The following is a 12,061-nucleotide window of genomic DNA, read 5'->3' as shown; positions in this document are numbered from 1 at the left end:
AGGAGTTTAACACATAGTCTGTCTTTGTTCATATCTTTGCTTGCCACTCCATCTAAATAGTCAATAACCCAGTGAACAAATTATTCTATATCCATATTGTGACATGCTACATAACTATTAATCACATTGCCACTGATGTGAGGAAAGATCCCACATTAGAAAATGTCATGTTCAAGTTGTAAAATTGCTAAATGTAATATCTTTTCAGATTAATACACACACACCCTGCAAACGCATATCTTAAGAATTAATTTTACAAATTTTCTTCTGTATGTTCTTCTTTATTTTTGTTGTTGATGAGTCAGAGTCTCTCTTATATAACTCTAACTATCTTGGAACTCACTATGCAGACCAGACTGGCTTGGAACACAAAGATCCACCTGCCTCTGTCTCCTCACTGCTGGGATTAAAGGTGTGTGCCATACTATACCACGTCTCTATGTATTTTTTCAATTTCACAGTGAACATAAGATTCTTTAGATCAAATATATATAGATATAGATATATATATAGATATATATATATGTCTTTTTTTTTTTTTTGAGTCATGGTTTCACTTAGTTCAGGCTAACCTCAAACTTTCTACATAGCAAAGAATGGCTTTGAACTCCTAATTCCCCTGCCTCTGCCTCCCAAGTCTGCCATTCATGTGATTTTACACAGTGCTAGAGATAGAACCCAAGGCTTCAGGCATGTTAGACAGGCACTCTCTAGTATTGCCTTTTTTAAAAAGCAATATTTTATACTGCTCTGAAAATCCATCTTTGCTCCTAATTTTTAAATAGAAGTGGTTTTGTAATTACATTCTTTCCACCCAAGTCATTATAGATTTGACAGCTCTGGAGTCATTATCCTTTAAAGTGATGAAAACTTGTGGCAATAAAGGAAGAGGTAGTCTAGAATTCTTAATGCTTTCAGTGTACAGTTACTAATGAGGTTAGCTGTCTGTACCCATATTATAAAGTATCTTCCCCCTTTGCTCTATCCACAGAATGGGAGGCATTCCAGCTAAGAGCCATAAGGGAGAAAAGCTGCTTCTATTCATGGGCATTATTGACATTCTCCAATCATATAGGTGAGAAATTTGGGGATGTGGTCTTTCATTATTTCAAAAAGTAATCAAAACAATTTTTTCTTCTGAAAATGTACCAAATGAGAGCAGTTTTACATTCTCAGTGGCATTTTCTCTGCCTATTTACTTTTTAGGTTAATGAAGAAGTTAGAACATTCCTGGAAAGCCCTTGTTTACGATGGGGTGAGTGACCTATGCTTTGTTAAACTGGAGACGTTTCTAGTCCAGCCGGGGCTGTCCTTAGACTCAGAGGAGAGCAGCAGTCTTTGCATGCTCAGAGTCTGAGGCTGGGAAATCGGTTTGAGTCTGAGAACGAGACCACATAAATCTGAACAGCTGTTCAAATAAATGACATCCAGGTAGATGTTAGGAAAGCAAAACCGTGGTTGCTTCTCTGTGGAATACAAAGGTCGCCTTTGTGGGGTGGAAGGGGCTTTTTCAAAGGCTCTGAGAAGATGGGGGTCTTTGAAATGAAAACTGGGCTAAAGAAGATTTGGACTATGAAGGTGAACAGCCCTGGATTTGAACCAGTTTCCTACTTGACTGGCCACATGAGAAAGCAACCCGTTTTCTCACCACTGAGGGTCCAGTGCCTACCTGCTCTGAGTATGATGTGGGATATTGCATGTTAATGTACAACTCAATGTCTAGCACATGACAAGGACATAGAGAGTGAAAAATGCTGACATGGAATGTATTTACAAATGCAGGGAATGTTTTAAAGGATTTATTTTATTACTTTTAATTATCTGTATATCTGCATATGTATATGTAAGTATATGTCATCTGAGTACCTGTGCCCAAGGAGGTCAGAAGCATTAGGTCCCCAGAACTGGAGTTACAGCACTTACCTGATGTGGGTGCTGGGAACCAACCTTGAGTCCTCTGCAAGAGCAGTGTGTGCTCTTAACCACTGAGCCATCGCTTTAGTCCGTGTTATGAACGTGTGTGCGTGCGTGTGTATGTGTATGTGTATGTGTGTGTGTGTGTGTGTGTGTGTGTGTACATATATGCTGATTGGCAGGAAAATGCCAAATGAAAAAAAAAATCAGCTAGAGATGGCAAACCCCCTCCTCACTCCTCTCTCATACATACACACACTCATATCTAGATGTTCGATTTGAACCCTCTGCCGCTGACAGAACTGAGCCTCTCTCAGTTAATAACTAACTGTGACACTTCCTCAAGACTAACAGTCAAAGACTTGATTGCACATTTCCCTTTAAGATGTGAGCAGACACCCTCCTTTGAAAGAAGATAAATGATAGATACTGTTCTCCTTTCTGGAAAGGAATATGCATTTTTTAAATTCTGTGGAACATTGTTAATAACCCTTCAACATGAAAAGAACTATGGGCTGGTGACCGGCTTCCATCAGAATATAACATTAAACTATAGGCTCACAGAGTTGTTTCCAAGAATCGGCCACAGGCTCAGTCAAACCAAGGATTCCTCTTATGAAAAAAAAATCAAGGTCAGTTAATTTGAGGTCTCCCAGCCGAGAATGAGAAACCTCACAGCACCTTGAATGCAGAGGGTAAATACCAAGTACCCTAAGGTCTCTTGTTGTTTTCAAAGACACTTTTATTCCATTACCAAGTCAATGATTTAGTCTCAGGTTAGCATTGTAAGCATCTCTTCTGATCTTTAGTTTGGCTGTAAGAAATTATACATAACACCTTTAAACAATAACCAAGACTTATTTCCGTTTGTTTGCAACTTCTGTTTCTTATTTAGACAGGGGTTTTTTTTCAGACCGAAGATAACAATAACAGAGGCCCATTAAAGTCAAGGGCTGAGTGCCAGTTAGCCATGGATTCTCCTCACGTCCTACCAATATTTCTAAGTCATAGCACCTGTTGTGAGAAACTCTCCATATAGATGGAAGCTGCCAGTGCCATTGGAAGAGCATGCGTCCCAGCAGAAACAAGAGTCTAGCCACACCTCCAGCTCCCCAAGGGTCTGCTCAGCCTCCCTAGTGCGACTGGAGAGTTGCACCCTTTTAACTACCCAGTGCAGAATTACAGGGGTTTCTAACTAGAAGCACATCAATTCATAGGGCAGTGTGTTTAGAGGTACTGCAGATGTTTCTAGTTAGGATTAGAGTGTCTCTAATTAGGATTAGAAACATCTAAGAGGATGTTTCTAATTAGGATTAACTCATGGGATAGTATGGTCATAGATAGGGAGCCCTGAGACAGCAGCTCTTCCCAGTATCACAAAGCCTGTTGAAACTAGACTGCACCCTAGATGCAGGTCTCCTGACTTCTGACTCAGTACTCCTTGAACCCCACTGCAGACCCTTCACAGTGTCTGTACTTGACCTTTAGAAATTTCACTGTTGCGTTCCAGAAACCTACATTCAAAGACAGAGCATCTACCAGGTGAACATAGAGAATCTGCTCCTTTGTCCAGGCTTTTCTCAGGATTATAATAAAATGACCTGTCAGTCCTAAGGTCTCCTGCCAACCATGAAAGGAACTTGACCCTTTAATTCAATCCAGTCCAATGTGGTCAGTAGCTAACACAGTGGAACCTTAGGCAGTCTTCTTGCCTTGTTACCTAGTGATGAAACCACACTGATTTAAATGTCACTCCTCACGCTAGGGGTGCTCTGTGTGTATCTGTTCTTCACAGTGTAACCAGGAGCTGTATCTCCCTTATCTGGCCCTTGCAAAGTTGCTGATCTTCCTAGCTAAAAGTACAGATGCCTCATTTAAACAGTGTATTCACTACAAGTGCCACCCTTCATCCAGGATGGCACTTGGATTGCTAGTTGTCTGTTAGAAACAGAGCACATGAGTGTCCCCGTGACCTGGTGGTGTTGACAGGAAGGACAATTTTCATTTATGGGTCACAGTCCTTTGGCTGTCTCCGACATCCTTTCATGCTCCCATTTTGTGCTGAGTAGAGAGACTGTGCTCTGAATGAGTTCTTGCCTGCTGCCCCCAGCCAGTCCTTCTAAACCTTCGCCATGCTTTATTTCAGACCTTGACTAGCAAAGCCTTTTTCCAACTTAAGATGAACTCCAAGAGGCAAGCCCGTCATCTCTCTTTCTATCTTCCAGGACACTGTTTCAGTTCATAGACCAAGTTTTTACGCAGATAGATTTTTAAAGTTTATGAATTCCAGAGTTTTCAAGAAAATTCAAGGTAAGGATATTAAACTTTCTTGTTTGTAGCACTTGTGACTGATGTCACCATATATCTGTGGCAAGTTTTTGTTGGAAAGAATGGGGATTTTTTTTCTTACTGCAGTGGTAGTAATGACTAATTATGGTTAAATGTCATGATTTAATGATGCCATAATTATTAGCCCATTTTTATATTAAGAGAAAACACAAGCTGGGGTTAGGGAGATGCTCAGTCAGTGAAGTGATATGAAAGGAGGAGGACCCAACCTCAGACCCTTAACTCCTATGTGCAATACAGCATAAGCTCTGCGCTGGTGATGTATACCCGGACAGATTGCTGGAGCTTAATGGCCAGACAGACAGATTGTTGGAGCTTGCTGGCTAGTCCATGAACACCATGTTCAATGGGAGATCCTTCCTCAAAATACATACATACATACATACATACATACATACATACATATATACATACATAGGGTGGAGAGGAATTGAGGAAGACACAAACATCAGTCCTTTGGTCTCCATATGCTCCCACACATACTATGCACAGTTAGCTGTTGAAATGCAAATTTATTTATATGTAGCCACTGGCACCAAAAGCTTAAAGAAGAAATCAAAAAGAAAGTAGATAAAAACTTAGTGACTAATGAAAGCACACATGCCATCAGGCATAGTGGTGCATACCTATAACACCAGCACGTGAGAGGCTGAAGCAGGAGTATTGGGAGTCCCCAGACCAGTCTAGGGTATATAGTAAGATCCTGTTTTAAAAAGAAAACAATTAGACGTACATGTTCCTCAAAGGGTGGGAAGCTACAGAGGCAGCAGGGCTTAAGGTCGAATCTATAGATTAAAAATTCCTCCATCAAAAATTAAAGAAAGCCCCTATAGGTTTAGCTCAGCTGCGGCGCTTCCCAGTATGCACAGGGCCCAGACTGATCCCCAGCTCTGCAAAAATGAAAAAGGAGAAAGTTCTCAAACCAGTATTCTGCCCTCAAACCATAACTAATTAAATAAATAGAACAAACTAAGCCCAAAGCTAATAGTGGTTATTTTGAATCAAGGCGTATATGGCATCTTATTTATCTTTATACTTACGGGGAATTTTCTCCATGCATACTATTAGTGTTCAAACTGTATGGAAAATGGGGAGTAAGCAGATCATACACATATCATTATTTTATCATTTAATTATTCTATAGTTCAACTTTATAACACAAATCATAATGAGTTAGTCAGCCCCGAAGTCATGAGTTAGAAATCATAAATTTTTCTTATAATATTTGCTGCAGTTTGAAAAATCCAAAGGACACCATGATAATTACTTAAAAACCCTCTGCCACAGACCTGCCTAGTACTAAGACGTTGGCGTTCTTCCTCCTGGACCTTTTTTTTCTGTGCTTTGTGTCTTTCTATAAAGCTGGTATCCAACAAAGCATGGAAGCGCTGTGTGCAAGCTCCGGTTTGACTTGGCACCACACACACAGAGAGAGCTGCATAATGGTGACTCCGTTTAAGCTCCGCCCTCTGCTTTTGCATATAATTATAATTAGTTTCTCAGATCCTTGAATATTCTAAACATCATTTGAAACTGAAATGCAGCATGAAAATTATAGGGGTGTGCCATAATCTTCTAGCCAGTCTTTCAGTTTGGGGCATTTACATCATCTCTCCTTTTCCTAGCTAATATTTTTATGAATATAGTTTCACATAAATGCTGTGTCTAAATTGGGATTATTTTCTTGGGATAGAGTTCAAATGTGGAAGTAGGATATTAAATGTACAGAGTAACGAAAGGCAGCCCTCAGCCTGCAGTAGGCTTTTAAAGTATGCCGTTCTGATATGTAGAAAATGTTACTTGATAGTTTTATTTTCTCAAGTACTGGTTAGGTTCAAGCTTTTCTCATGGTTTGTCATCCATTTATAATTCCTTTGAGAATTAGGCAACGTAATATTTGACCATGTATGCTGGGTGTTTATCATTTTTCCAGATGATTTACATAAGCTCTACGTTTATATAAACCTTCACCTTATTGTTCTGAGACCAGCTTCTATATACAGTTGGCTGTCTCAATGGCATCTTAAAATTTATTGTCAAATTGAGATCACTCTATAAATTACATTTTCTGCCCAAGGTTTTCCTGACCTAAGATGGACCATAAAGTAATGTTTATTCAGACTGCAAGTCTCTGGTGTTCAGGCTTGTGGCTCACATTCTCCAAGATTTTTTGTCTCTCTTCCCACCAAGCCAGTACTATATAAAGTTTTAAAAGGACATGGCCCTTTAAAGCTACACACATGCATCCAATTCTGGAAGACGGAGCTTCCTCTTAGCACCTCCTCACTTTGGTAGCTGGGATTTTTGGTTGGTTGGCTGGTTGGCTGGTTGGTTGGTTGGTTGGTTGGTTGGTTGGTTGGTTGGTGGTTGGTTTGGTTTTGGAGTGGGGATTGTTTTGCTTTTTCTTGCCTTAATTCAGTAGCATATACCTGGTACCATAATCAATAGCTTCTTTGGTTCCAAAAAAAAACCCAGCACATGTTTCAGACTTTCCCAATCTCTGACTTATCATGATTTAATGTAATAAGTCTTATTTTAAAAAAAGATTAATTTGTTTCTATTTAATGTGTATGAGTGTTCGCCTGCATGTATACATGTGCACCCTGTGCATGCAGTGCCCACAGAGGCCAGAAGAGGGAGTCAGAGCTCCGAGTATCTCTCTTAGTTGAGACTAGCTGAAGTCTTGTGTCTGTTGCTGAATTCAGCCCGTGATGACAGCACACTTCATGCAACCTCTGAAGAACCCCCAATGTCTTTATATTCTTATAGAAATGGTTCGACCTTGTGACTCATCAAAGTGTTAGGGACCCCTAGCAGTCCACAGCTCATGTTCTCTGACTTAGATATCAAAACATACTCTACGTAGAAATCTAAAGCTACCATATAGCAAAGGGCAGGAAGGTGTCCCGGTTCATAAAAGATTACCAAAAGCAGAAGGAATGTGCCAGTAGATGCCAGTGTCTGGACAACCACTTCTCCCTGGAAAGGAAAAGTGAGCATTGCTCCACAGAAAACAGAGCAAATGAAAGCCAGCTTCCTTAGTCCACTTAGTTAACACTAAAATCAATTGTGAGCAGCCAAGAGGAAGGGCAAGATCAGTTCTTTGAACATCCAGAATCTCCTCTGTGGTCACATAGATATACACATATGCACACACACAGGCACAAGTGTACACACATACACACACGCATGCACACCACATGCATGCACACCTTAACCAGAATATGGAATGCTAAAAGCTACAAAATCACCATCATTACTCAAGTGAAGAAAACATGAAAGGCCCCTGTGGTTCTCTCTCTAGCCCTGTGACCTGGAGCGAGCCCACTTTTCTTCCCTGTTTCTAGGCCTGTAAAAGGGCCAGGCTCCCTTAGACATTCCAGCAATTTGAGATATGCAATGTGAGTGTAGGCCTCCAGACTAGAGCCTGAGTCCACAAACATTTTTTTTTATCATAGTGACAATATTAACGTAAAACTGCTTGGGAGAGAGCTAAGCCTTCCCTGGAAGCAGGGAGATTGTCCTCAGTCTTTCCCTCATTTGTGAGTCCTGGAGTACTTCTCCAATTAAATCTGTCCACAGAACGCCCTAATGAGCCATGTGATCCAAACTCAGGAGAGTCCCAAAGCTAAACACGGTGTCTAATCCATTTGCTGCTGGCTCACCCTTTAAGCAAACCTCCAAAGGACTGCTGCCAATAACAAACAAGTTCAGGGGAAGCATAAACAGGTCTCAGCTTCCCTTTTTTTCTCTACTTCCTCCCATGAGATTCTCTAGCAGTAATCAGCCAAGAAGCGTTACTGTAGGAAAGCAGAAACATAAGTGGTGAAGTCAGACTGCAGCTCAAACAATGCCTACCAAAGAATCCTCTGTGAAACCACAGGCTTCAGGCAGGCATGGTGGCATTGGGGAGCCCATTTTCGCTGGCCCAGGTTCCCAGCATGCTTCTCAGGTTGGAGAATGCCATTTGGATTATACATCTGACAAGACTAAAGAGAAGGAAATTTCAGTGAAAAAATCACAAAGGAAGAAGCAATCAGAAGTAACGTGGCTAAATCGGGCAACATGAGTATACGATCAAACAGGGGCACATTTAGAAAGTCCTGGTCCCCGGCTAATAAAACTGGGGTCATGAGAACTCTCCGCAGTACCATCTGTATTTACCAACTGTCCCAGCCCCTCCCAGCATAAGAAAAACAAAGAGGAGGAGAGGCAGTTCTTTAGCAAAAAAGAAAAAAATTAAAGTCAAATAAGTCAAAATACAAAGAATACAAAAATAGTCAAATAAGACTATTTCAAAATACAAAATCCAACTCTCCCGTGTGTTTAGAATATTTTTCTTAAAATCAAACCATTTTGAGCAAATAATATAGCCAAAACCAGACATTTTGATCTCCCTTTCTGTATATAGATATAAAATGAGACCTTGGTTTTCTATTCTCAAATTATGTCTAATATATCAACTAATAAGTAGAATATTAAATGTAGAAATCTGAATCTGACTTTGTAAGTTTTATTTCTTTGGTTCTGTAGTGCGGTGGGGAGCTCTTTGGTTTGGTTTTGTTTTTTGGGACAGAGTTTCGGAGATCTGCCTGCCTCTGCCTCCCAGTTGCCACCATGTCCCAGCCTCTGTGGTTGTTTTAAAAACAAGAACTCATTGTGTCACCCAGGCCAACCTCCAAGGCCTCCAGCCTCAGCCTCCTCAGTTCTGAGATTGCCACTGTGCCTGGCTTCACAGTGTGGCATGCCCCACTGTGTCTGGCTTTACAATGGGACACCACGCTGCTCTGCCTGGCTTTCTAATTACTCATCCTTGCTGTCTAGCTCTGAAGGCCTCACCTTCTAAGAAACGGTGCAACTCCATTGCCGCACTGAAGGCCACCTCCCAGGAGATTGTGTCCTCCATCAGCCAGGAGTGGAAGGATGAGAAGCGGGATTTGTTAACTGAAGGACAGAGTTTCAGCAGCCTGGATGAAGAAGGTAAACCCTTGCAACTTTCTACAGCAGAAAAAAAAACTAGTAAATTCTATAATTAGTGTAAAGTCACAGTAGAAAAATTAGAGATTATTTGTTCCTAGAGATAGCCTATTAATAAAATTTTACAGGTACAAGAGTATCATAAATTTATATAAATATGAAATGCCATATAAACAATGTGTGATATGTGATATATTATAAAAATAGTGATGCTAAGATATTTAAAGAAAGCATCTATAATCTACCTGCTTAATGGTAACAAATGCTAACGTATTGGTATTTGTTTCCCTAAATTTTATTCTGTGTGTGCAGTACAGACACATACCTGCAAATGCAGCAGTGTGCGCACATATGTCAGTGATGCAGTAAGCCTTTTCAGTTTATTTAGAGCTGCTTTAGCAAATTTAAATAAGTGTTAGAAGTTGTTTATTTGGTATGAATGTGTTAGATAAACAGGAAGGGATTGATGTGGACTTTCTGTAACTCTTAGTAACTGTGTGTTCTGGCTGTTTGATGATGATGCTCTGTCGACCTTGTATCTTTTTCTTTCCCCATGGCTTGCTGCTAGGAGTGCTGATACAGTGGTGAACAGAAGTATCAGCTCTAGGCGGCCTTGCATAGTCCTGATCCTAAAACAACGTTTCTAATGGTTCACTGTTTAAAATGATTCCTGCTGTATTTCCCACCAATGGCCAGACCAAGAGACTTCTTTTCCTTATTCCTATTTTGCTAAAAAAGTTTTTTAACAAAACAAGAGTACTGAACTTTATTAAATACTTTTATCTATCCACTGAGTTGATAATTTGAGTTTTCTATTTTAATCCAATAAGGGGAAGTGATGTTTTACATATTTCTATCAATTACTTCTTAGCCTTTTTTTGGTTGGTTGGTTGGTTGGTTGGTTGTTGGTTTTGTTTTGTTCTTCAAGACAGGTTTTTTTATTTGTTTGTTTGTGGGTTGGTCGGTCTTGTCTGTGTGTGTGTGTGTGTGTGTGTGTGTGTGTGTGTGTGTGTGTACAGCCCTGGAACTTACTCTGTAGACCAGGCTGGCATCAAACTTACAGAGATCTGACTGCCTCTGCCTCCCACATGCTAGGATTAAAGGTGCACACCATGATACCAGGCTCTTCTGGGTTTTTTGGTTCACAACAAAGATAGACTTTTTAAAGTCAGTACATTCTTTGGAGAATCTCCAAAGTGTGTCTTCGTACAGAAGAGTCAAGACTTCTTGCAGACACCTTCTTCCCTTAGAGTCTTCAGAGTAGATGACAGTTTCTACCCTCCTTCTGTCTTAGCATTTGTCTCCTTGTATTAAATTGAATTTCATTATCATATTCTTATGTCTAGAGTTAACTTCAAGAAGAGTTAATGAATTGCCTATGGTGGTTGATGTTGTCAATATGGTATGTTCTAGAGTCACCTACGAGACAAACCTCCAGGCATGCCTGTAGCTAATTGTCTAGATTAGTAACATCTGGGCACACTTCTGAGAGAGTGTCTTGATTAGGTTAATTGCATCATTCCCTGGGCCTTCATCCTGGACGGAATAAAATAAAAGGGAGAGAGCTAGCTAAGCATAAACATTCATTCCTGTCTGTCTCTTGGCCATAGATGAATATGACCAGCTACCGAAAGCTCCGCTGCCATGACTCCTCCACCGTGATGGATGGTTGTTGTGGGAATAGTTAAAAAATGAAACCACCCCGCAAACTCTCTTTCCTTCCGGTCTACTTTCTAGTGCCAAGTACCTTCCGGCCTCAACACTAAGTTCCGGCTGCTTCTTGCTATTTTCTCCCAGCTAGCAGCAACATCTCGCTCACATGCAACTCTTTACACACCCTCACAATCATTCATCTAACGCCTAGAACCCGGTAAAGCATTCCTCTTAAGGCTTAGTTATCTAATCAGGTTTATTTAATAAAAAGATCACAATTACAAAATGCCAATTGATTTATCTAATAATAAGATCATGATTACAAGATACCAATGCAGTAATTTCAGTGCCATATGATAAGGACAAATTTTGACCCAATTAATGTAACCTTGTAAAAAGCTTAGCCTGGTTGTTATAACCACGCAGGGTCTGAATCTTCCTCTCCCTCTGCCTCCATGATGAAGGAGCTCCACCCCTTCCTGCTCTCTGCCCTTTTTCCTCCTCCATTTCTAGCTCCACCTCTCTATTCCTGTCCAATCACAGGCCTGTCACTGCCCTAACGGGATTGGACAGAGAAAATGCTGCAACAGATGGTTCCCTGGAACTGGGAACCAAAAATATAAACAGAATTTCCTTTTTTGAGCTGCTTCTGTCAGGTTATTTTGCCACACCAATAGGACAAGTAACCAGGTCCTCTCTGTACTAATGACAGCAGTTCCCGGTACATACCCACCCCCTTCCTCTAAGCTGCCTTCTGTTGGCCTCTTCCTCAGCAGGCTACCTGATTTCTTATAGGTGTCCAAAGTTTGAGAAATAGGACAACAAAATTTGTTTTCTTAAATTACTCTTGTTTAAACAAACACTTTACTTTTTGTTTTCTTTTGTGTTTTAAACGGACATCTTGTTAAGTTTCTAGGCTGGTCTAGAACTCACAAATAGCCTGTCTCAGGCTCCCCAGTAGCTAGCTATAATAAAGTTAAATATACTTCACTGCTCCCAGAATACCTAGAAACAGAAGAAATAGTGCCACCTGTGATGTGATGTACACCTGGGATGGGCACCTGTGTTGTGCACCTGTGATGTGATGTGTACCTGGCATATGCACCTGTGATGTGATGTACACCTGGGATGTGCACCATGTTGTGCACCTGTGATGTGATGTACACCT

At 40.6% G+C, this 12,061-nt stretch overlaps 1 protein-coding gene across 3 annotated transcripts in view; it reads left to right on the top strand.

The window, feature by feature from the left end:
- The window catches only part of Pip5k1b (phosphatidylinositol-4-phosphate 5-kinase type 1 beta), a 267,662-nt gene that overhangs the window by 198,874 nt on the left and 56,727 nt on the right, over positions 1-12,061 (top strand). For all 3 annotated transcript variants that reach the window (XM_031389975.1, XM_031389976.1, XM_031389977.1), the window contains exons 9-12: positions 992-1,075; positions 1,207-1,255; positions 4,140-4,224; positions 9,088-9,243. In XM_031389975.1, coding sequence (XP_031245835.1) covers positions 992-1,075; positions 1,207-1,255; positions 4,140-4,224; positions 9,088-9,243 — 374 coding nt within the window. The remainder of the gene's footprint in view (positions 1-991; positions 1,076-1,206; positions 1,256-4,139; positions 4,225-9,087; positions 9,244-12,061) is intronic.

This window comes from Mastomys coucha, unplaced genomic scaffold, assembly GCF_008632895.1.
Source record: "Mastomys coucha isolate ucsf_1 unplaced genomic scaffold, UCSF_Mcou_1 pScaffold21, whole genome shotgun sequence".
Classification (NCBI taxonomy): Eukaryota; Metazoa; Chordata; class Mammalia; order Rodentia; family Muridae; genus Mastomys; species Mastomys coucha.
This window is presented reverse-complemented; position numbering and strand designations above follow the sequence as displayed.